Source organism: Sitophilus oryzae, unplaced genomic scaffold (genome assembly GCF_002938485.1).
Source record: "Sitophilus oryzae breed Bouriz unplaced genomic scaffold, Soryzae_2.0 scaffold_1616_pilon_pilon, whole genome shotgun sequence".
In the NCBI taxonomy this organism is placed as follows: Eukaryota; Metazoa; Arthropoda; class Insecta; order Coleoptera; family Curculionidae; genus Sitophilus; species Sitophilus oryzae.
The window spans coordinates 42563-68353 of record NW_022146299.1 but is presented as its reverse complement, the minus strand read 5'-3'; the positions used below and the strand labels follow the sequence as shown (position 1 = coordinate 68353).

The 25791-nt window shown below is 35.7% G+C and overlaps 1 protein-coding gene across 1 annotated transcript; it reads left to right on the top strand.

The window, feature by feature from the left end:
• Positions 1 to 16425: 16425 nt before the first annotated feature.
• LOC115880133 (dynein heavy chain 6, axonemal-like) lies at positions 16426 to 24641 on the top strand. Its single transcript, XM_030897261.1, has 4 exons — positions 16426 to 16471; positions 21443 to 21704; positions 22243 to 22388; positions 24358 to 24641. The coding sequence occupies exons 1-4, from the start codon at positions 16426 to 16428 to the stop codon at positions 24639 to 24641; spliced, it is 738 nt and encodes a 245-aa protein (XP_030753121.1).
• The last annotated feature ends 1150 nt before the right edge of the window (positions 24642 to 25791 follow it).

Sequence of the window (25791 nt, the reverse complement as noted above, 5' to 3'; positions counted from 1 at the left end):
AATTCGTTTCAATGCAAGTGCCAAGTTAGTGCTTGTGTGAGATTCAGAAAACGAGCTGCACTCACGAACTGAACGAACTGTCAGATGCTAAAAAAATGCGATTTGAGCCTTTTAAAGTTAATTGTGCAAGATTTCCAACCGCTTTCCATAGTTGAAAATAAAGGTTTTTTAGAATACAGCAAAAAATTGAACCCTTTGTATAAGGTACCTAGTCGTTATATTTTAACCAAGAGAGAGTGACAAGATCGGCCGAGTACACAGTGTACACCTCCAAGCGCGCGCTATCCTCAAGTGTTTTGTTCAAACAAAAAATCAACAAGTACGAGTCCAGAACGGGAATAAAGGTGAGTGCCCACAGTCCTGATACATTAACTCACCCTAATGAACTGAGCCCCTTAATTCTCGCCCGTGACATCTGGCAATCGGACAGTAATGAATCTTTTTTATCTTTAACAGCTCATTTTATTCATAAGAACGTGCTTCATTCTAGGGTTTTGAGTGCAAAAGAACTGTCATCTGAGCATCACACTGGTAGAACTATAGCTACAGATATAGAAAATGTTTTAAATGAGTTTGATCTTCAACAAAAACAGATCGTAACAATTGTTTCTGACAATGGCGCAAACATAAAAAATGCTATTGCAGAGCATCTGCGCAAACACCACCACCCGTGCGTTGCACATACTCTGAATTTAATCACAAAGGAAGCCTTAAATGACAATGTTGCCCTAAACGGAATTTTGCTAAAATGAAAACGTTTGGTGACATATTTTAAGCACAGTCGCCTCGCAACGGCTAAATTAAGACGATGCCAAGAAGATATGGGTCTCTCCAATTTGAAAATCAAACAGGCAGTTGACACCAGGTGGAACTCGATATTAATTATGCTGGAACGACTTCTGGAAGTTAAGAATCCTTTGTCTGTGGCGATTACAAGTTTGCCTTCAGCACCGGAATTTATCGATGCTTCGGAGTGGAACATTATTTCCGACTGTGTACCAATTTTAATACCTTTAGAATTGATGACCAACGAGCTTTCCGGAGAAAAATATATTACAATGTCAACTGTAATACCATTAGTGAGAGATTTGCAGTTTTCTCTAAGAAGAATGAAACCAGTTACTAAAGTGGGTTCATGGCTGCAAACGAAACTGTTGGATTGTGTTTCAAGGCGTATGGGGATACTGGAGTCTAATAAAATAACGGAAAAAAGCACGTTCCTGGATCTTCGATTCAAGAGAACAGGGTTTGGTCTTGATGAAAACGCAAAAAACTGCCAAAGTTGGTTATCGGATGAACTAGCTTTTATGATATCTAGCTCTACAGAAAATAATAGTTTGTCAATGTGGACACATTTTGATGAGAAGGCGAAAGAAGTCAAAACAACGACAAACCCATTTACGACGTCCACTATCTGCCTTCGCCAATACCTTGAGAAGCCCTATTGCGATCGAAAAACTAATCCAATGGAATTTTGGGCAAAACATCAGTATACCATGTCCCAAGTGAAAGACTTTTTTTCAAAAGCGGGTCAGCTTGCAAACTTAAGGAGAAATAAACTTTCCTCAAAACATGTTAATATGATTCTTTCTCTTCCTAAATAGTTGTTTGTGATATTTATTGTTGTGCATTAATGTTCCTATACCTAGTTCATATACAGGGTTGTTCACCACATACGACACGGAGTATTGTAGCTAAACGATTATATTTTTACAAATTTCAAGTTTTGGGTTCGATGAAGGACTATTAGAGGTACAATTTAAAAATAATTTGACAAGATACAGAGTGTCCCAAATAAGTAAAAAATATCAAAGTTGTATTTTTTTAAATGGAACACCCTGTATATTATTACATTTTTAGTTTCTACGATTAAAATAAAGGTAAATTTGATTAAGGTTTATTATACTTAAACCTTACCGTTTTTGAAATATTTTCAATTTTGTGAAATTGCACTAAAAATTTTAAGGCTTCATTTCTCCAAGGGTATCAAAGTTTTTAATACTAAATATTTACTGAAGTTTATTTATTGATCAGTTATTGTGTTGCAATAATAAAAATAATACTACCTTATACAGAGTGCCTAAAAATTTATTTTAAATAATTATTGGCTTCAAACGGCAATAACTTGTTTAATTTAAACGGAACACCTTGTATATTTTACTAGAATCAGATGCACAATTTAATTGTCTATCAAATTATATTATACCATTTTTTACCTATTCCTTCAAGTTTTCGTAGAAAATGCATTTTCTTATAATTTAGACCCTATTTATCAATATATACCCATGGAATATTGACATTTTAGATTGTTTTTAAAGCAACAAATGTACAAAATGTACAGGCTAGTAATATTATCGTTTTTAGCAAAACGATAATATTACTAGCCCATTTGTATGCAAAAAGAAAACTATTTAAATCTTTATAAAAGAGTATACCATTAATTAAATATAACACCATTATTTCCGCCCATATATTAATTAATTACATACTTAATTGTGTTCGTTAATAAATTATTCTAAATAAATGTGGATTTGAGTCAGAAATCAATATAATAATAAGTTATCAAAATTAAAGTCTCTGTTGTTATAAATAAGTATTTATTAAAAAATGAAATATCATTTTTAAGGTTTTTTTTTTATCACACTGTCTAATACCCATACAAAATTCAGTTTTTTAGTATTTGGAGCAATTATTATTAATCAACGCAAACAGTCAGTTAATGTAGTTTGAATACTGGAATCATATTAATTGGTCCCCTTTAACAAATATTTAAACAGTTTTTTTATTTTTTAATAAAATAAACAAATTATATCAACAATATTAGTATCTGTACTCTTTAAAAATTTGGTACATCTTTAAAAATCTAAAATGGCAATATTCCATGGGTATATTGATAAATAAGTTCTAAATTACAAGAAAATGCATTTTCTACGGAAACTTAAAGAGATAGGTAAAAAATGGTATAATATAATTTGATAGACAATTAAATTGTGCATCTGATTCTCGTAAAATATACAAGGTGTTTCGTTTAAATTAAATAAGTTATTGCCGTTTGAAGCTAATAATTATTTAAAATAAATTTTTAGGCACTCTGTATAAGGTAGTATTATTTTTATTATTGCAACAAAATAACTGATCAATAAATAAACTTCAGTAAATATTTAGTATTAAAAACTTTGATACCCTTGGAGAAATGAAGCCTTAAAATTTTTACTGCAATTTCACAAAATTGAAAATATTTCAAAAAAGGTAAGGTTTAAGTATAATAAACCTTAATCAAATTTACCTTTATTTTAATCGTAGAAACTAAAAATGAAATAATATACAGGGTGTTCCATTTAAAAAAATACAACTTTGATATTTTTTACTTATTTGGGACACTCTGTATCTTGTAAAATTATTTTTTAATGGTACCTCTAATAGTCCTTCGTCGAACCCAAAACTTACAATTTGTAAAAATCTCATCGTTTAGCTACAATACTCCGTGTCGTATGTGGTGAACAACCCTGTATATTGTAATCAGTGATTTTTCCGAGGTGAAGGAAAACGGCAACATGGCGACGGGCACGGCGAAGTGGCATCGGCAACGCTGCGAGCTCCAGAACCATCGGCGGGCGATGGTGGGATAGCGGTCAGCTGGCGGGAGAATCTATCGATCGGCGTCGGCTGTGACGAATGCAGACTGGTGTTATTATTATTATTATTTTAAGGCGTATAAATTGTAATAATTAACTTGAAATAAAGGTGTATTTACAGTTCAGAAGCGGGATAACCGACGTGTTGTGTTGTGGAGTGATCAAAAGGCGAAAATAGTGATTTTTGGGCGATAAAAATCAAGGCGAAGTTGTTATTTTTTATAAGATTAGATAACATAAAATAAGTGGCGTGATTTTTTTGTGTTTTTTTAGCCTATGGCGGGCGGCCGGGAGGATATTCCTGAGCTAGATTACGAGCCGGAATCAAGCGAAATCGAGCACGGCGAGCGTGATTCGGTTTCGGATGAAGAATCTGTGTCGATGGTGGAGAAGTTGCTAAAAGGTGGTTTAGCAGCTAGTATCCAGCAGATTCTGGCGGCCGAGATGGCAAAGGCGTCCAAACAAAACATGGGTACAGGCAGTACCAAGAGCAAAGGAAAAGGCGTAAAATCAGAGGAGAGCGTTCCTCAGGCGTTGGGAGCTGCTTACAGCGATAGGGCGGGATCTGCTTGCAGTTCTGGGTGTATAGGATCAGGGACAAGGGACAAGGGCGGGCGGTGAAATCCTTGAACCTTTTGATCCTGACAGCCAGGATTGTAATGTAGTGAGGTGGTTAAGTAAGGTGGATCAGTTGGGCGACATTCATGGCTGGTGCAATTACGAGAGGGCATATTTCACCCAGGCGAAATTGCAAGGCGCAGCAAGAAGCTGGTATAACCGGCTAGAGAATTATGACCTCTCGTGGGATGACTGGAAGGTGGCTCTGAGGAAGGCGTTCCCTCGGGAGCATGATTTTGCTCAATTGATAAAAGATATGATGGCGAGGGGAAAATTGGATGGCGAAACCATGACCCACTATTACCATGACAAAATGGCGTTGATTGAGAGGTGCGAGTTATCAGGCACAAAGGCGCTTTCGGGCTTGATTGACGGACTACCTCTCGATCTGCAGGCGAATGCACGGGCATTTGCTTGCTCAACTCCTGGCGACTTGTATACTGGGTTTCTTTCTTCTTTTGACAGGTAAAGGTGTCTAACAGGTGTGGAAAAGCGGAACACGACAGGTTTGGCTGCCCTAGTCGTAGTGGAGGACCGTCAGGAGGCGGATCTGGCGCGATTCCAAAGGCGAAGCATTGTCAGGTGAGACTAGCTGATGTTGTTGACGATGTATACAAAAAACTGGCGGCCACATAGGGTGGTGTACGCTGGGGTTTTGGCGGCGGTACGTGCAAAGTGAAAGGCGAGAGGTAAAATTACCTGTCATTGTGGACGGCATCGCAATAGACGTTAAGGCGGTAATTGCAGACTGCGATCTTGCTGGCGCTGGTCTCCTTTTAGTCTATCCCAGGCGTTACACTGACGGTTACCGATGGCAAGACGAAGCTGACTCGGGTTGACTCAGCAGTGGAGATGATCCAGCAGATCACTCTGGATGATGACAAGGTGATGGAGTCACACAAGGTTTGGAGGACACAAGCATGGGCCCAGGCGAAGAAGCAGACCTACTGGTGATGGTCTATAGCGAAAAACAAGGCGAAAAGTATTGAGTACCTGCCAAACGGTTTGAAAAGAAGGGCTCCGTATTGGCAATAGGCGGACAGGTACTAACTGGCGGTGAATCTTCCAAGTTGCGAATGATGAAAAATGTAGGCGAAAGGCAGATGAACTGGAAGACGGGATGTGTCATGGCGAGATGCACCCTTAAGGGCGAAGTTAAGGCGATATAGGCGAAAAATATGTACACAAATTGCATGCGTTGTTAGAGAAGTTGGCGATTTGTTTCTCTGTAGGCGATTACAATTTAGGTGTGACTACTCTGGAAACGAGAATACAGTTGACGACAAGTAAGCCAGTGGTGTATAGGTCTTATAGGTTGTCTTTTGCTGAACGGGCGATAGTTCGAGAGAAGGCGAAGGACTTATAGGGTTCAGGCGTTATACGGGAAAGCGAATCGAAGGCGTTCAGGTTCCACTGCATGGCGATTCGGTAGCAAAGATGGCGCTTGTAACTCTGGAATGTAATTATTTTCAATCATGGTCTCACATGAGCTACATGAGCTTAATTTAATTTCATACTAAAATACACAACATTAATATTAACAATGTTTCTTATAAACTAAAAATTCCAAACATATATCTACAGGAGCTTAATTTAATTTCATACTAAAAAACACAACATTAATATTAACAATGTTTCTCATAAACTAAAAATTTACACCAACTTAACTAATTAAACAACCACTGTGATTTAATCACTTTCTCCTTCGGAATCAGAAAAAAAGGATGTAGGTGTTTCCATTTTTAGTAGTTCTAAAACTCTCTTAGGAAGTAAGCCACTCTTTCTAGGTTGGCTTAATCTTAAAAAGTTTATTATTGGGTCTGAGGATACCAACAATATATGTATAAGGTCAACATTTGTCGCCATTCGACTATTCTTCCGGCACCTTTTTTCACGAAACATTCTAAAATCTTTATTGCGTGCTTCCTGAGCCTCCTCAGAAAGCATGCCAGTAGGTAACAGCGCTACTGAAATTATATTAGAACCATGAAGAAGAGTCCTGTGAATAGAAGGAAGCATTGGATATCAAGGGTATAGCTCTACATTATATTTTGGCTGTTTCCAAAGCAAACTTATGATATTTTTCGGAATCTACTTTATATCCACAAGAAAGTATTCTTAAAATGGTGTCGCATTTTAAAATAAGCGATTCATTCAATTCGGTGATTTTAGAAGTATTTGAACTATTTGAGAAAAATGTGCGGGCTGTGTTGCCGTTATTATTGTGCCATATCCTTGTTTAACAAAATCTACTGATAAACCTAATTCTTTTCTTAATTTATTTTGTATACACCTTTCTTTCTCTTTCTTCAACCAAATCCTTCTGATCTTTATTCACATGCCAAGATGTAATAGATAATCTATATGAAACGTGAAGTAGCCATTTCAAAAATCTTATATACGCATGTAACGAAGACAAACCGTATTTTAAAGCATCTTCGTTAGGTTTCAATTTGATCATCTGCCCGATATTGTTCAAGTCTTTTTGGGATGCACCACATAAGTTACACTTTTGGGAACAACTGTTATAGGAAATGGCATTGTAAACCTTTCCGTCTATCATAGAAAGAATTAAAATCTGGCGAACTTTAATGTCGTCCTTAATGTTTGTCGCTTTAAGAAAATCAATTTGACTTTGTATGTATTGCTTTAACAAATTGTATTCTGATCGGCCGACAAAAACGGGTCGAAGAAGGTCTCGGATTTTGCCATAATATCACTATTTTACCAGTGTTATCTACGTACCTTAGTTGTAATGGAACTACAGATGTCATCAATAAATCTTTATCTGTAAAATCCTCGCCCTGGATTTCTTGTTAATATTGCGACTGAGAACTTCCATCCAATCCCCATTTTGAAATAAGCTCTAGATTTTCAAGATTTTTTTTTCTATGGTTTTAATAACGTCTTCTTGAAGTTCCAAGATTCTTGTAGTTGTCTAATCTAATAAAGCTTGCAGCTCTACCTCGCAAGACTGTTCATTTATTTCCATTTTATGTTCAGCTGGATAACATTCAATTTTTGCCTCTCTCACTTTTTTATAGGGTGGATAAATCATTGAGACGCCTGATTTCTCATAGTTTGGTAATAATTTCTTGAAATGTTCATGTCTAGTATAAGACCCAAGGCTTCTCGTGAAGAATAAGGTTTTATAAGGGGTATATCTTTGTTGGCATTCCAGACCTTGGCAATTTTGTTTGCCCTGCTCGGAGATTTTTGGATTTCCTTTATCAGTGATGCAGCTGCGGTTTTACCTTCTAACCTTAGGCTCATTTCGGTCGAAAACGTTAACAACGATGTTGAGGAACTTTTTCTTATTTTTTCAGCTTTTCTTCTTCGGGATCACATTGAGTGAACTCTTTTTCTGGCCGACCACCTAAAATGTTTAGAATTTTAGTAAGCTAAATTGACAAATTTCTTAAACTTGATCAATAGTTCAGTTAGAAAACTAAAACAAAAACAGTTCTTTATACAAGTGCGTATTTATCGGCGATTTTTAAGCACAAACCCAGCGAGTGCTTTAAACATAGCGAGCATTAAAAAAACGCGTATATGTAGGCAGTAAATTATATGTATGTGTTCTAAAAACAACCTGTATAAGATTTTTTTAATTACATTAAATATAAATTTTCATCACCGCACTAAATTATCTACTGTCCATTGTGATAACCCCGTCCGGGTCGACAATATGTAAACAAAAACTTTTTTACAGAACGGGCTAACGTTTGCCCAATTTTATTGAACAATTTTATTACAACATAATTTTTTAAAAAAATTATGATAGATTCCAGAATTAACAAATACGATACTTTCATGAGGATTCAAACATCTCTTGTTAAAGTGTCAGTCAACGTTATCTAGTTTTTAACATTACAGAATTCAAGTATGGCTAAAATTCAACTTTCCTTTAATATAGGCGTCTCTAAAGAGATTTTTCTTTCGAGTTATGCTGAAAATGGATGCTATGAGGAATTAGACCAAATATTCAAAAACTATCTTCAGTTTGACTAAAAAATGATTTCAAAACTCACCTTTTTTAACTGATGGATGTCCAACAAAAGGTTCAATAACCACTTTATTTAGAGATTTTCTGTGAACCTTGAAAAATCTAGCTCTGATTCGGTGACATTCGATCCACTTTCTTCTTAAATTTGTACATTCGCGCATGACAGACTTATTATACTTTTTATCATCTTCTGCTAAAGATAGTAATTTTGCTACTTCTATACATACAAATTTGTATCGATTATTCCAATTTATGATACAACCTATGCAGTTAGGGAAATTAGCCCTTTTTTGAATCCTTCCGCTATCAATAACCATCGCTCAGTTGTAAGTGCTGCCAAGTATTCACCACTTAAAACGGAAGAAAAAGAAGGCAACGGACTTACCGACCAAGAAACAGCATGGACACAAGCACACCTGATTATTTTGAATTATTGCTATTAAGATGGTTAAATGTTAAATTTAGTAATTAGTTAATAAATAAAGCAGTGATAAAGTGAGTTCCTTTATTCATAATACATACTACATACACAACAGTTGGCGACGAGGGTAAAGTACGTGCAAAGAATTTCAAGAATTTTCGTAGAGTTAGAGATTAGAGAAAATGGCGTCCAGTGAGGGAGGAAATGCCGAAACGATACATTCCATACATACAGTTTTTACAATAGAAGTCTACGATCCTACGAAGAAGTTTGATAGATGGTTGATGCGTTTAGAAAGCGCATTCAATGTATTTGCTGTGCCTAATGATAAAAAAGCAGCATATTTATTACATTACATGGGCCCCGAAGCATATGATGTTTTGTGTGACAAACTTTCACCAGAGGTGCCTGCAATCAAGTCGTATGGTGAATTGGTAAACGCCATGAAGGAACATTACAACCCAGACCCACTAGAAATTGCGGAAAATTTCCGTTTCTTGCAAAGAAGGCAACATGAAGGTGAAACGGTACAACAGTTTCTCTCTGGACTACAGAAGTTGGCAGTGACATGCAATTTTGGAGATTATCTCAAGAAAGCGTTGAGAAATCAATTTGTTTTTGGGTTACGTGCACAAAATATCCAAAGCAGATTATTAGAACAGAAGAAGCTAACAATCGAAAGAGCGGTGGAGATAGCGACAAGTATGGAGGTTTCAGCCAGGGATGCAGCTCAGCTCCACAGCACCGGTACTGCAGCAGTCAATAGTGTTCAACAGAAGCGGCAGGGATTTTCCAAACCTGGATCATCAACAGCACACCAGGGACGTAAAGTTATAAATAAATTTACTAATAATACAAATACACAAACTTCTCTTAAATGTTTTAGGTGTGGTTCACAAAACCACTTAGCAAATGTTTGTAAATTAAAAGATATCAGTTGCCACAAATGTAAGAAGAAGGGGCATCTGGCGAGGGTGTGCATGAGAAAGACTACGGATGGAAATTCAACACGAATTGAGCAGGTAGATGAAGTACTGAATATACATAATACAGAACAGTTGAAGCATAGACAAAAATTTACACAAACAGTAAAGGTAAATAATGTTAAGGTAATATTTGAATTGGACTCAGGTGCGGCAGTTTCTTTAATAAATTACAAAGAATTTAAAATATTATTTCCTAATATTAAATTACAACCTACAAATATAAAATTAACTAGCTATAGTCAGCAACCAATCAAAGTTGCTGGTCTGGCACAGGTAAATGTTCAATATGGTGATATAAATAAAAATTTAGATTTATATGTAGTGCATAGTAATAAACAAGCCCTGTTGGGTAGAGAGTGGCTGAGGCAGTTGAACATTGGTTTCTCCTATCTGACAGAAGAGAATGTTTATTCTGTAGACTCTAGACTAGAGAAAGTTTTGCAAAAGTATGAATCAATTTTTAGAGCAGAAATTGGAAAAATTGAGGGTATTCAGGCCAAGCTTAATGTTAGAGAAAATTGTTTACCATATTTCCAGAAAGCAAGAAAAATACCATATGCTTTACTACCAAAAGTTGAAAAAGAGTTAGACCTTTTGGAAAAAGAAGGTGTTCTTGAAAAAGTAGACAGTTCAGAATATGCGACACCGATAGTGCCAGTTTTGAAAGGAAATGGAAGGGTAAGGATTTGCGGAGCTTTCAATTGTACTCTAAATGCAAATTTGATTGTTGACGAATACCCACTCCCTTCTATTGAAGCTTTGTTTACTTCTTTAGCTGGTGGGAATAAATTTACAAAATTAGATCTCCACCAAGCATATTTACAAATGGAGGTAAGACCAGAAGACAGAAAATATCTTGTCTTAAGTACACCGAAAGGGTTATACAAAAGTACTAGACTAATGTACGGTATTGCTAGCGCACCTGCCATCTGGCAAAGATCAATTGAAAATATTTTGAAAGATATCCCAGGGGTATCAGTATTTTTAGATGACATTAAAATTACAGGACCAGATGATGATACTCATTTTGAAAGACTCGAAATGGTTTTGAATAGATTAAAGAAATATAACATTCGAGTAAATAAAGAGAAATGTTCATTCTTAGCAGACAAAATTGAATACTGTGGATATATTATTGACAGGAATGGAATACATAAAACCAAAGAGAAAATACAAGCAATACAAGATGCGAGAGTTCCAACAAACAAGAATGAAATAAGAGCTTTTGTTGGACTAGTCAATTATTATGCAAGGTTTTTACCAAATCTAAGTGATGTATTGTATCCAATATACAATTTATTGAAGGATGGTGTTTCTTTTAGATGGACAAAGAAATGTGAAAATGCTTTTAATAGGGTTAAAGAAGAAATAATGTCTGATAAAGTCTTGGCACATTTTGATCCTACCTTACCATTAATTTTAGCAACTGATGCAAGTCCTTATGCAGTAGGAGCAGTATTATCGCATCTATATCCAGATGGATCAGAAAGGCCAATTCAATTTGCTTCTCAAACCTTAACAGCAGTACAACAAAAATACAGCCAGATAGATAAAGAAGCTTATGCAATAATTTTTGGAGTTAAAAAATTTTACTATTATTTATTTGGTAGACCTTTTACACTTTATGTTGATCAAAAAGCGTTAGTGCAGATATTTTCCCCAGAAAAAAGCTTATCAACATTAACTACCATGAGAATGCAACATTATGCTATTTTTCTACAAAGTTTTTGCTATGACATTAAATACAAAAATACAAAATTACACTTGAATGCTGACGCTATGTCAAGATTACCAATCAAAAGTACAAGTGAATTTTCACGAGATATTACAGATCAATTTGAAATAGATCAGGTAGAAACATTACCAGTTACAATGACAGAATTACGCAAAGAAACAGAGAAGGACAATAGTTTAAAACAGTTACTAGAAGCATTGAAAGAAGGTTCAGAAATTAAATCGCAGGATCGATTTAATATCCCACAATGGGAATTTTCTATTTATAATGATTGTATTTTCAGAAATGATGTTGCAGTAATACCGAAGAGTTTAAGGAAAAAGATCTTAGAAGAATTACATGCAAGTCACTTTGGTATATTCAAAATGAAGCAATTGGCTCGAGGACATTGTTGGTGGCCTGGAATTGCAAACGATATTGAAAATATTAGTAAGAATTGTGTTGACTGTAATAAATTAAAGAATAATGTACCAAAGATTATGCACCCATGGGATGAACCAACAGCTCCAATGGAGAGAGTACATATAGATTTTGCAGGACCATTCATGAATATGTATTTTCTGGTACTCGTGGATGCTTATTCTAGGTGGCCAGAAATACATATTGTGAAAAACATGACTGCTGAAACGACCATTAATGTTTTAAGAAAAATATTTGCATGTTTTGGTTTGCCACATGTACTAGTATCTGATAATGCTCAAACTTTTACATGCTATGAATTTAAAAAGTTTATGCAAGAAAATGGTATCATTCAAAAATTTTCAGCACCATATCATCCAGCAACAAATGGATTGGCAGAAAGATACGTGCAAACTTTTAAACAGGCTTTAAGAGCGTTAAAAGGGAATGACAAGGAAAAAGAATTATCAAAATTCCTTTTACATTATAGAAAAACACCGCATGCCACTACGGGAGTAAGTCCAGCATACCTAATGTTTAACAGGGAATTGAGAACAAGGCTAGGCTTACTGGCAAAACCCAGGAATACCTTGGAGGATAAATCAGATTTTCACCCGAAAAGGAAATTTCAGGTGGGAGAGAGAGTAGAATGTAGGGATTACATACATGGTGAAAAGTGGGAATTTGGTAAAATTATAAAATGTCTAGGAAAGTTGCATTATTTGGTCAATATGGATAACGGTTTAGAATGGAGAAGGCATGTAAACCAGATAAGGGGAATTGGAAAGGATACACCGATGGTCAGTAGTAGGAGGGATCAATGTTCGGAGCCTTGGGAGCCATATCTTTTTATGCACCAAGATCAAATAAATAAAGATCCAATAGATAATCACAAAAATCAGATTGATACTGACTTGCCTGAAGATAATTCAAGTACGCCAGGGGAAGTAAGTGATCCGGAATTTTTGTCATGCACACCGTCGATAGATCCTATTCTAAGGCGCTCAAAACGAAACGTTAAACCGCCTGAGCGATTAAATTTGTAAGGGTAGATTTCTTGATTTCTTTAATATTTGTTAAGAGTAGAATTATTTTAAATAATGCGGGGGTGAGTGTTAGGGTTATGCAACCAGTAATGTGTGTTGATGAATTCAGTGTACCCAATCCTAAGGTGACGGAAGAAAAGAGCAACAGACTTACCGACAGAAAAACAGCGATATGACACAAAGCACATCTGATTTTTTTACTTCTCGCTTCATTAAGTGGTTATGTTAAATTTAGTTAATTAGTTACATAAATAAAGCGAAGTAATAAAGTGAGTTCCATTTATTAATACATACATACTACCATGATACAGTACCAAAATTTATAGTAGGTAACTTGACGACATCAAACTTTACTTTTTAACTCATTTCGGTGAATTCGGTAAACTCTTTCATTTCTTCTACGAAGAAGATGCATCTCGAGTTTTTCGGCTTAGGTTGTTGTATCATCATTACTACGTCCTGTTCATCGTACCAGATTTGGTCTTCAATATCAGGCCAGCGCCGTCCTGATGTTCTTCTAGATTGAACCGTTGCGGAAACAAGATACTCTTTATTTCGAGTTTCAGTAACTTTACCCGGAAAGTATTTTCCGTAGTACTTGACAACCACGTATCAACGGGCTTTGGGTTTTCTCCATAGTTAATTTTCTCGTTATTCTTGCTTACAATTCTCTCTCCATCAGGAATTTCGACTACAGAAGAATTTTGAAGACCTAGAAAAACGACAGGAGAACCATTTCCAAGAAATCGTAGAAGATCTTGAGGAACTCCTTCAGCAGAAAATGGAAAAGTTAGAGATGGACCTACAGAAGGCCAAGGTACAAGCAAGGACACCTGGCGTCTCTGGAACAGCGAACCTTAAGGCCCAGACCTACGATGGACAAACGACATGGACGAAGTACCATCTTCAGTTTGAAGCAGCCGCCGCTGCCTACGGATGGACTGACCAGGAGAAAACAGCGGCACTTGTCATCGCGTTGCGTGGCCCTGCCCTGGAGCTGTTGCAAACTATTCCTGCAGCCCAACGGCAGGAATACCAAACTTTGGTCGCTGCACTGGACAGAAGATATGGCGACCAACATCGACGCCAGCTTTACCAGGCCCAGATCAAGACACGCCTGCAGGGGTCCGGAGAGAGTCTGCAGGAATTTGAAACAGACTTACGTCGGCTGGTACACCTAGCGTATTCTGAAGCACCGGAAGGATTTAGGGAGGAACTCGTTGCTCAGTGCTTTATCAGTGGATTAAATGACAACGAGTTACAGAGGGTGCTGCAAATATCTCGATTTTCTACCAGCAGCGAAGCACTGGTCAGGGCGCTGAAAATCGGCTACTTTAGCGCCATCCTAGACCGAATAAGACGGTAGAGGAACAGCCCGAGTGTACCCACAGAAGTTTGGAGGAGATGCGTAGAAAATTCGACAAACTATGTGAGCTAATAATAAACAAGGGAGTCAACAATAACCAGACAGAGAACCATAGAAGATCCCAGGATATTAGGTGCTATAGATGTGGCAGGAATGGCCATATCAAACGAGATTGTCGCATCCAAATGACATTCCGTTCATCATTAAGAGAATATCGGCATATCGGAAGATCCTAGGACATAAGTTGCTATAGATGTGGCAGGAATAGCCACATCAAACGGGATTACCGCGTCCAAATGCGATTACGTTTACCATCGAGAGAACACAGGCACCAGGAAATCAACAATAATGAGCGAGTATTGGCTGAAAAAAACAGAGACCCTAGGATGTTTTCCGTTAGGAGTTTAGGAAAAACCGCTGACAGTTTGGTGATGGGAAGGTCAATGGTAGAAGAATTCGAATGAATGTGGATACAGGCGCTATGGTATCGTTTGTGCGGACTAACTCAGTGCAAGGATTGAAGATGATGCCTCTTAGAAAAAGATTGTATTTACGTACAGTTACGAGGGAAATGGCCGTTGTACAGGGAGAGGCTTTCATGGAATTTGAGTTAGGGAATTTGAAGTTTCGGCATAGCGTTTTAGTGGCAGGCATTGAAGATGATTTTATCATTGGTATGGATGTGATCAGTCAACATGGTTTTTCGTTCTATCACCATAGAAACATCCTGAAAATCGGAAATTAGGAATTTTCTGTATCTAAAGATAAGAGACCAGGAAATATGGAAGCAAGATCAGCGGAAATTTTGATGATACCTGGTGATGTCAAGAAGACTGTGTTCGGGAAAATGGAGATAACCTCTGAGTGCCGTGTAGGACGGGTACAAAATATCGACAACGAACCAGATCGACGACGAGCTTTACTGGGCAAAGAAAAATGGCTTGTCTGTTGAAAGCACTGTCAGAGTAAGGAATTTAAAGCTTAGAACTGACGAACCATGGACGACGATACAATTCAGGAAAGATCAAATGGAAGATCCAGACATCGGAGCAATACTACGGCTCAAGGAAGGTAACGGCGAGAGACCACCGTGGCAGGATATTGCGGACAGAGGGCTCGTTTTCAAAGCTCTCTGGGCTCAGTGGAATTCACTGGTTATTGAGAATGGATTGTTAAAGCGCTCGTGGGAAAGTGCGGATGGCGGACAGTAACAACTCAGTTACTACCAAGGAAGAAAGTTAACCAGGTATCGGAAGAAATTCACGGTGGTAAAACTAGAGCCCATCTTGGGGTAAACAAGACTTTGAGCAAGCTGAGAGATTGTTTTTACTGGGTGGATTGTGCGAAGATGTGAAGAAATGGTGTCGACAATGTAAAATTTGTGCAGCCAGCCAAGGACCAAGTACTCGATCTAGGGGAAAAATGAAACAATATAACGTTGGACTGCCATTCGAAAGAATAGCTGTTGACATTGCAGGCCCATTCCATGAAACGCACAAGGGCAACAAGTACGTTTTAGTGGTGATGGATTATTTCAGTAAATGGTCAGAAGTTTTTGCCATTTCAAACCAAGAAGCATCGACTGTAGCTGAAGTATTGGTTAATAATGTCTTCAGTAGATTTGGAATTCCTTTAGAGCTTCACACTGACCAAAGAAGGAACTTCGAGTCAAGACTGTTCCAGAAGATGTGTGATCTGCTTGGTATTAACAAGATTAGGATAACGGCTTTACATCCGCAGTCTGATGGGATGGTCGAAAGATTCAATAAGACCATTGAAGAACATCTCTCGAAAATAGTGGATGAACATCAAAGAGAGTGGGATCAGCATATACCACTATTCCTAATGGCATATAGAAGTGCAGTTCACAGCACCACCGGACTTTCACCAGCGAAGATTTTATTTGGTCGAGAATTACGGTTGCCTTGTGACTTGGTGTTCGGATCACCAGACGACAGCACCACGAACGTAGAGGACTACGCGGATGAACTGAAGGAAAGGTTATTGGGAATTCATAAGGCCGTGAAGATAAGGGAGAAGTAAGATTACGCTAGCCGGTGACCGGATGAAAGCTCGTTGCGACCTTAGAGCTAATTCTACGGGATTTCAACAGGACGATAGAGTATGGTTGTATAACCCACAGCGCAAGAAAGGAAGGTCCCCAAAGTTAACTCCAGCATGGGAAGGTCCTTAGTCAGTCATCAAGAGGATAAATGATTTTGTGTACCGGATTCAACGCGGCCCTAGAAGTAGATGAAAGTAGTTCATCTGGATCGGTTGAAGAGATACCAGACAGGAAACCTTGATCAGGACGATCAAATTTGAGAAGGGGGCAATGTCAAGGTGTATTACTGGTTGCATAACTGCATACTGCTAAAATCGCAAAGTGCATTGAGGAACCTGGCGCATTCGCCAGAAAGTAAAGAAAATTATAGGATTCTTTAGAAAAATCTAGAAACAACCGCCAGGGAGTATATAAGGCCCGCGCTTTGACAGTTGGACAAGTTTAAAGTATGAAGTTTGAAGTTTAAAGTTTGAAGTCAAGTCTGAAGATAGTCTGAAGTTTGAAAAATACCGCGAAATACCGTTAGAGTAATAGTAGTTGCATAAGTTGTGTTGTAAATAGTATAAGTTGTGTGTACAGAGTGAAACAAATAAATTCGTTAAATATTTTATCGTGAGTTTAAATAGTGGACCCACGGAATCCGTAACAATATAAAATTTTCAACATTTTTTTTTTCGCAAAAAAAACCTCATAGGCGTGTTTCTGGGGTTGAACTATACTACCAGTTAAAATATCTGCATCTATTTCTGGGACATCCTGTATATACCTACAGGGTTGTTCACCACATACGACACGGAGTATTGTAGCTAAACGATGAGATTTTTACAAATTGTAAGTTTTGGGTTCGTTGAAGGACTATTAGAGCTACAATTTAAAAATATTTTTACAAGATACAGAGTGTGAACAACCCTGTATATTGTCTACATCAAATGATTTTAGTCAAAGTTGATTGATTATATGTGTAAATTAAAAATTGTTTCATTTGCAGATTGCATGAACACTATCTAATTTGATGCATAAGTGAGAACCATAGCTTTACTTGGAGAAAGCTCATTATTCTCGAATTCTACTCTAGTTATTATCATTATGTCCTACATATGAATGAAGATCGGTTAGAAAAATTTGTAATACAGTATACAGTACAGGGCAGAGAAATATATTATGTTCCGAATCAAGTTGAAATTTTTCATTAAAATGTCAGTTCTTAAATTGAATCACATTTTCATGGCGAAATAAACGTTTTGGGAAAATTTGTTAGCTTAATAACTGTAACATATTAGAAATAAAAAAACAAATCTATAGTTCTAATTTTATTAGAATGTTGCAGTTTTGATTACGGTTTATAAGAAGAAACTGCAAGAAATTTATGGGTGTTGTTATGGTTGTTGGTTGATGTTATAGTTCTCACTTATGCGATGTCAAGAAAATAAAATAATTACAACAATACTATACAATCATTTTAACAATAAACAATAACACATTGTACAGGTAGTAAGTGTTACAAAATAAATATAAAACCCTTAACCAACAGTCAATACATATTTACTTATGTAACACGAAAAACAAAATAAATAAAGTCTTAAACCAATAACCTCTTTCACTTTGTTCAGAACAGTTATTCTTCCTTATCCATTTTCCTTTTATGGCACATTATATGGTTTTTTTTATTGAACCACTGGCCTTCTCTGTTCATTTAGAACAATTGCTGATATGTCCTAAAAATAAGAGACTATTTGGCATAGTGTTTTTTTTTTCATTTCTATTTTACCTACCTGGCTGATTTACTATGATTATAATAATAATTGTAAGCTTTTTTTCCACATAGTCATTATATTTTCTTGACTTGGCGAATGCATAATTTATCTTGATCTTCTGCTTTTCGTACCAGAGTTTATAACTTTCCTTTGTAGCAAAGTCATAGGCAAAGTTTTGTGTTTCCATTTCCAATTTTACTTTATGGTGTTTACCTTCAACTGTTGTTGCAATATACTGCAACTTCCAAAAACTATACAGACTACCATATTTAGAGTACACAGTAGGCAATTAATATGTTTCTTATTATTATAGTGTTTTTGTCAGTCAAGTGAAACAACACAAATTAAAAATAATCCAGTCTCCCAAAACGCATTCACAAATTGTAAATCATCTTTAAAATGCTTGTAGTATTTATTGTATTATTAATAAATACTAAATTATTGTATTATTTAAAAATACAGGAATGCTGATGAGTTTTTAACTTTGTTTTTAAATAGGGCCATATTTACTCTGATAATTTATAAAAGTGCCGTTGTTTACGAAGTCCATAGTCCATCAGCGACAGTTCAGCTGACTTTGACATAGACCGGTTGCGCGGTTCAGCTTCCCAGTATTTTGTCCTTAGAGAAGGAAAGAGAGACTCTTTCCTTGTCTAAGCTATCGTGAGTTTTAGTGTCGTCTCGCCAACTACATCCAATTACCCGGATCAAACCCGGATTTCAGTTAATTCGACGCAATGTGTTGCCATATGGACAAGAAAGTATATGTTTAATAGTAAGTCATAAAATAACAACACCTGACGAGTTTCCAGAGACGCATTACATTTTTGAGATTGTGATATTATTACATAAAATAAATTAAAAGTTAAATTAAAAAACTTACCCAACATTAAAAAAAGATACTTATGACAGATCGATGTAACTGTGACAGTTCTTTTTTTCGATACACACTTAACTAAAATACACTTCACTGTGCTGCTTATAATAACTGCTAAAATAACAGTCCCCATTTTTAACTTAACACATTATTTTCATATATGCTTCATCACAATTTGAACCACTGATTTACAAAACACCCTGAGAACCACACATTACTTTGAATACCTTTCTGAATGAATAAATGTTGAAAATTATTGTCTCTTACCGCCAATTTACGAACTACTTTCAATCTAAGAAAATACATGTTTCACTCAACAATTTTAAATACGTATTTTGTTTTTTCGCTATTTTTTCGATGTATTTCGACAATTCCATCGACAACCCAACCGTCGACCAAGAGAGCCGCGCATCACTGGTAGTTGCTCATTGCTAACTGCTCACTGCTCCTTCGTCGCGCCGCCGTGTCGAGCTTGCATCATGCGGGGTTGCCGTAGTGTCAACAATTTCAAATTCAAGACACTCGAAGCAATCAAATTCTTATTAAATTTTAAAAATAAAACAGAAAAACATGAAAGGAAACAAACAAAACACAAATGAATTGATTATTGTTAAGGTCACAAAACAGAAATTTCTAAAATGTTTATCGTAATTCAGAATTCAATATAACTAAAACAGCCCGACGAATTATAAATTCATTTTTGTTTTGTTTGTTTCCTTTAATGTTTCTCTGTTTTATTTTTAAAATTTAATACGAATTTGATTGCTTCGAATATCTTGAATTTGAAATTGTTGTAACTACGGCAACGTTGCATAACATCGTTGTCTGACGTAAGCCCGCCACGACGGCGCGGCTCAAAGGATTAGTTCACACGCGGCACTCTTGGTCGACGCGCGACGGCTGGGTTGCGGATGGAACTGTCGAAATACATCGAAAAAATAGCGAAAAAACAACATACGTATTTAAAATTGTTGAGTGAAACATGTATTTTTTTAGATTGAAAGTAGTTCGTAAAGTGGCGATAAGAGACGGTATTCAAAGTAATGTGCGCTTTTCAAGGTGTTTTGTAAATCAGTGGTTCAAATAAAACAGAGAAACATGAAAGAAAACAAACAAAACAAAAATGAATCGTGTTATCGACGCCTATGATCTTTATGATAGATAGTCATTGTCACGCCATGCCTGCACCCCGTGTCCGCTGATGTTTGCGAGTAGCGGAGTCGTAGGCTTTGGAAACAGTTGTATGTCGGAGGTTGTTGATTTCGACCCAGAGAATACATTGCTGGTCAAGATAGTTAGAATTAGATTTAAAATATCAATTTCTGTTAAATATATTAATATCCCGATTACAATCGATTATTCGTTGGGCTGTTTTCGATATATTCTAAATTACGATAAACATTTTAAAAATTTGTTTTTTGTGACCTGATTGTGAATAATATGATGAATCATTTTATTAAATTTATTCCAAAATAAAGTTATTTTGCAGCATAACAAAGAGTTTCGTAAACGTCATAAACGTAATGTTTTAGATAATTTTCGGTGGTTTTCGTTAAGTTTTCATTGAAAGCGTAAGTACTAAAAATAATTAATGTGTTTTTTTTCCTATAATTATTAATAATGAGCACTGATAAAAGATGAAATTTAACAATCCCAATTTTTTGTGTGGAAATTGTCTATGAATTTATAAATGTAGAACTATGTAGAATGTGGATAACATAGAAGGTTGCAACACTGCAAGGTTTAGATACACCGTAGAGAAATCTCAGGTGAATAGACAAGTGGCACTAAAAAGTTTTTTCAAATTTCCCGGAAAATGTCAAGATAAATTTTAAATTTTCAACATTATTTTTTCGCAGAAAACCCTCATAGATGTGTTTCTGGGGTTGGACTATACTACCAGTTAAAATATTTGCACTTATTTCTGGAACACCCTGTATATCCATTGTTGAAAACAATGAATTTAAAAATCGCGCCCTCAATTAGGTAATTAAAAGTTTAATTGGTATCAAATATAGCTTGATGTGACAAGAAGCATTTTTTGGAAGTCACCTTTGGAAAAATATTTCCAATAAAAAAAAATATATTTACTTTTATTATTTATTAATAGTAAAATATATTATTATTTATTAAAAGTAAAATATTTCTTTTTTACAAGGGACAAAAATGTAGTAAATACTAGAAGGACCATTTTCGAAAATCGGGCGTCAGTGGAGTTGGAAAATATTTATACTAAAATTTATTTAGCGGTGGGGTAGCTTTCACCTTTCCCGATTTTTTTATGATAGTCAAATAATAAATCGCTTAGTAAAGCATAAGCACCCCAAATATCATTTAAATTGGAATATCGGTTCATAAAATATCTTAAAACATGTGTCACTTTTGATGCCCTCTAACGGACAAACCAAGTACTTTCGTATAGAGATAAGATGTGTCCAATGGACTTATTTTGATTGCAAAAATACGTAGTAGTAAGGTAGTAGTTCTATGTCCATGGAATATATGAATTTCTTAAAAAAATATACATTTTCTAGGAGGTGCACCAGCAGGACCAGCTGGTACCGGTAAAACTGAAACTACAAAAGATCTTGCTAAGGCCCTTGCTATTCAATGTGTGGTCTTCAATTGTTCTGAAGGTTTGGACTTTAAAATGATGGGTCGTTTTTTTTCTGGATTAGCCCAATCCGGAGCTTGGTGTTGTTTCGATGAGTTTAATCGTATCGATATTGAGGTTCTATCAGTTATTGCGCAGCAGCTGATCACAATTAGAAATGCAAAAGCAGCAAAAGTAGCGAGGTAATATTACTACACTCTAAAGCTTCAACCCAAACCTCGAAATTAGTGGAACTAGTAGTTTCAAATAGCGTAGAAGTTTGTTTCTCTAATTTTAATTTAAGCATTAAGAACGTCAAAATTACTGGTGGCCATTTTCAATTTGTAGAAAAGGTTAACAAACTTTTATCTTTTGTCATTAATTATACTTAAGAATTAGCAAGTAATGGTAATTTTGTGCCTTTGATGATCATCCGTCAAGAGAAATTGTGGCTAGGCCCTATGGCTCTAGGCCCCTAAAATGGCTAGGCCCCATTTTCTATCTAATAAAGTAAAAAAATACCGAGGGTGCCATTTAAAAATAAAAAGTTTTAGTCATTTCCGACGAAACAGAGGTGACCAAAAACAATTGAATACGTCAACCAATCCTAATTTATGTCATATACTAACATACCAAATCTCATTTTTTAATCTGAAAAATAAAAAAAGTTATAGGGGTGAGCCACTTTTGAAACGCACCCTATATAGTATAGTCATGAAACTAAGCTTCCGAAATTTTTAGATTTATGTTTGAAGGTCGAGAAATTAAGCTAGTTCAACGATGCGCTGCATTTGTCACAATGAACCCTGGTTATGCAGGCCGAACTGAACTGCCAGACAATCTAAAAGCCTTGTTTAGACCCATAGCAATGATGGTGCCCGATTACGGTATATTTCAGAACATTTTATTCCATAAATTTGAACCTTTGCTCTCCTATATCTAACCAAAATTTTACTTAATTAATCAGAATGAAGTACCCATTAGAAAACTACATTAACTCTTGTCGAAGTTCTTGATAATGAGAGTAAGAACGAGTCGTCTGTTAATTTATGTGTAATAATTATTTTAATTACCTACCCAATAATACGTGTGTGAGTCGTCTGTAATTTTTAAGTTGCAACCCCCGTTTTTCTATACAAAATTGGATTTAGCTTACAATTCAGGATCTTCATCGCAGAGTCTGCAGCAAAGACCTCCTTGAGACAGGTTGAGATTAGTTGGGAGTTAACTGAGCGCCTATATAAACGTTCAATTTGTAGATATTAGTTTAGTTTTAATCATCTGCTGATGATTAAAACTAAACTAATATCTATATACATATAAACAAAAGATGTTATCGTGGGTATTGTAATAAAAAAGAAGAAAGAATTTATTGGCCTAGCCCACAGTAAGATTATTCATGAGACATGATTAAAACATGACTACCCGTAAACACTCAGTGTTTCTGCCTTCCGGCTTCGTCAATATGGGAGGAATCAGCAACGATGAACTAGCGATCCTGAAAAAAGAAAAAAGGGAAGCAAACGAGGCACAAGGCGGTTTTTTAGTAGTAACGCTTGCGAATTGTGAGCTACTGCCTAACCAGGCTGCAAATGGCTAATATTCCTGCTAAACATTTGCAGTTCTTTTGTAGTTTTTGGTGGTTACTATACCTATGAACCTGTCTGTTTCTCCAGTGGAGAATCTGCTTTTTCCTGATCAAGAGTTTTACTGCACTATGGGTGCAGTAAACACAGTAACATTTGGGTATTCCCAGTACTGGCTCTGGACCAAGATAAGATTTCGATAATTCTTGCCTTGTTAGTTCATCGGCTTGTTTTTTGCTTGGAATGCCACTGTGGGCAGGAATCCAGAATAATATAATTCTGTTCCTTTCTGCCCGAGCTTCTTCACCCACGAATTATTCCATCATTGGCGTCAATCAATTGGAATTCCTCCCTGTCTTGGGACATGCGAATAATTGCACTGACCTCTCCAATATTAAACCACTGGCGTAAATTCCGCAATCAGGAGAACCGTTTACGCCAGATGCCTTATCGTCCTTCAATATTTCCCTCAACAATCAGCTGTAGGTAATTTGTTATTCCTAAAAATATGACCAAAATATGGTTTATGTATGTATTGTATTATTCATTATGTTTATGTATTATTCATTCACTCTAATACTCCAAGATTTGTTATTCGTTCGGTCCATGAAATTTTTAATATTCGTCGGTATAACTATATCTTAAATTAATTTAAGCCTGACATGGTCCGTACCTTTAATATCAATCCCTCGACTTCGTATAATAAAGTAGACAACATTTTAGTACGTAACATTTGGTAGCTCGCCATCGAGTAGATTCGGGTCTCAGTTACAGAGTAGGGTTTTCATTTTGGAAAAAGTGTTTCTGGCTAATTCAATTCTATGGTTGATTTCTTCATCAGGATCCCATTTATCATTTAGCCAGCACCCTAAGTATTTAAATATTCTTACCCTTTCTATATTTTGTTCTTCTACCTACTTGTATCCTGATATTTTCAATATTTAGTTTGCTGAAGTTTTTTGACAATAATAAATAAGATAAAGCTAGATAAAATCGAGAAAAATATGCACTTTAATTTTTTTTACAGAGAATTTAAGTATGTAATAAAAAATGGGGGTAGCCATTAAAAAATAAGAAAGTTGCTCTGTCAACTTTCGGTATTTCCGTTAGTGCCTCCACATTAAAAAAAATTATCGATAAATCTCGTTGGGAAACAATGACGTGCAAAAAAATTCCTGTCTAGTTATTGTAGTTTTCTAGAAACTTTTAATGCACGCTTGACACCTTGTGTGACTAAAATAATAAAATGTGGTATTGTTTGACGTTCTAGCTTTAATTGCCGAAGTAATATTATATTCGGAAGGTTTTGAATCATCTAAGAAATTGTCCCAAAAAATGGTACAAATGTACAAATTATGTAGTGAACAACTATCACAACAGGACCATTACGATTTTGGAATGAGAGCAGTAAAAAGTGTTTTGGTTATGGCAGGATCTTTAAAAAGAGATAATCCTGAGAGAAATGAAGATGTGGTATTAATATGTGCTCTCAGAGACAGTAACTTACCCAAATTTCTGTCTGATGATGCAGTTTTGTTTAAGGTAAATATTTAAATAATTGATTATTTATTTATTTATTTAACTGTACTTAATTTAAACACATATCAAGGTAACTACATGTAAAGACCGTAAAGAAAAAAAGAACAAAATACAATTACAATTACTTAAAATTAGACAAAAAAGACATGTATTATAATATAATATGCAAAAAAAAAAAAAAAAATATATATATATATATATATATATATATATATATATATATATATATATATATATATATATATATATATATATATATATATATATATATATATATATATATATATATATATATATATATATATATATATATAGATTTATTAAACCGCTTATACGAGCCCAAAAACTACGTTGCTTCATTGGGCTCAGACCCGATTTCGACATTTCAGGCCCGGGGTCGGGTCTGAGTACGATTTCAGTGGTTATCATCTAGAACGGTTTCCCCACTTCCCCTGACCAAATTTCAGCTGGGCCTGAAAAAATGGTTTTACGTTTTTTATATACGATTGGGGGTACACCGGTATTGTCACGGGCGGCGCCACCTTCGACATTAGTATAAGTGTATAAGCCGATTTACATTGAATCGATGTATTCAGACCCAAGAACCGGCAACACGGTAAAGCAAACTATTAAAGGGAAACGAAGATATAGCCGTGTTATGTTTGGTAGAAAACAAAATGCTCATACTCTAATTAGAATATTAAGCAATTCAGACGAAAAAAATGAAAATAAGTAGTCTTTTAAAATTATTCCTACTAGTTTCATTTAAAAATTTCAATAATTTACGGTTTAATCTTTTTTTTGCATTGCTGTCATCACCGGATTTGTAGAAGTAACTAAAGTTTTATTGTCGAAACTGGTCGTTCGGCTAATAAATATTAGAAACAAAATGATTTCGATCGGCGGGTCAAAAATTGTACGAGTACCTAAAATTTTATTTCGATGCTATGATTTCGTTGTAGAAGTACCAAATTTTTTTTTTCATCTAAATCGATCAGCGATCGTCGCGTCGTGTCAGAGAATTAGAGAATTGTAGGAGTAACTACAAATTTATTTCGATACTGTGATTTCGCTATAGAAGAACCTAAAATTTTTTCGTCTAAATCGATCGTCGTGTCAAAAAATTGTACGAGTACCTAGAAATTTATTTCGATACTATGACTTC

Excerpts from the sequence above, each read along its gene's own strand:
- LOC115880133 (XM_030897261.1), top strand. The coding sequence starts at position 16,426 with ATGATTTTGTGTACCGGATTCAACGCGGCCCTAGAAGTAGATGAAA. Across the intron at positions 16,472-21,442 it reads GGCCCTAGAAGTAGATGAAA|GAGGTGCACCAGCAGGACCA; the intron begins GTAGTTCATCTG and ends TACATTTTCTAG. Across the intron at positions 21,705-22,242 it reads AAAGCAGCAAAAGTAGCGAG|ATTTATGTTTGAAGGTCGAG; the intron begins GTAATATTACTA and ends CGAAATTTTTAG.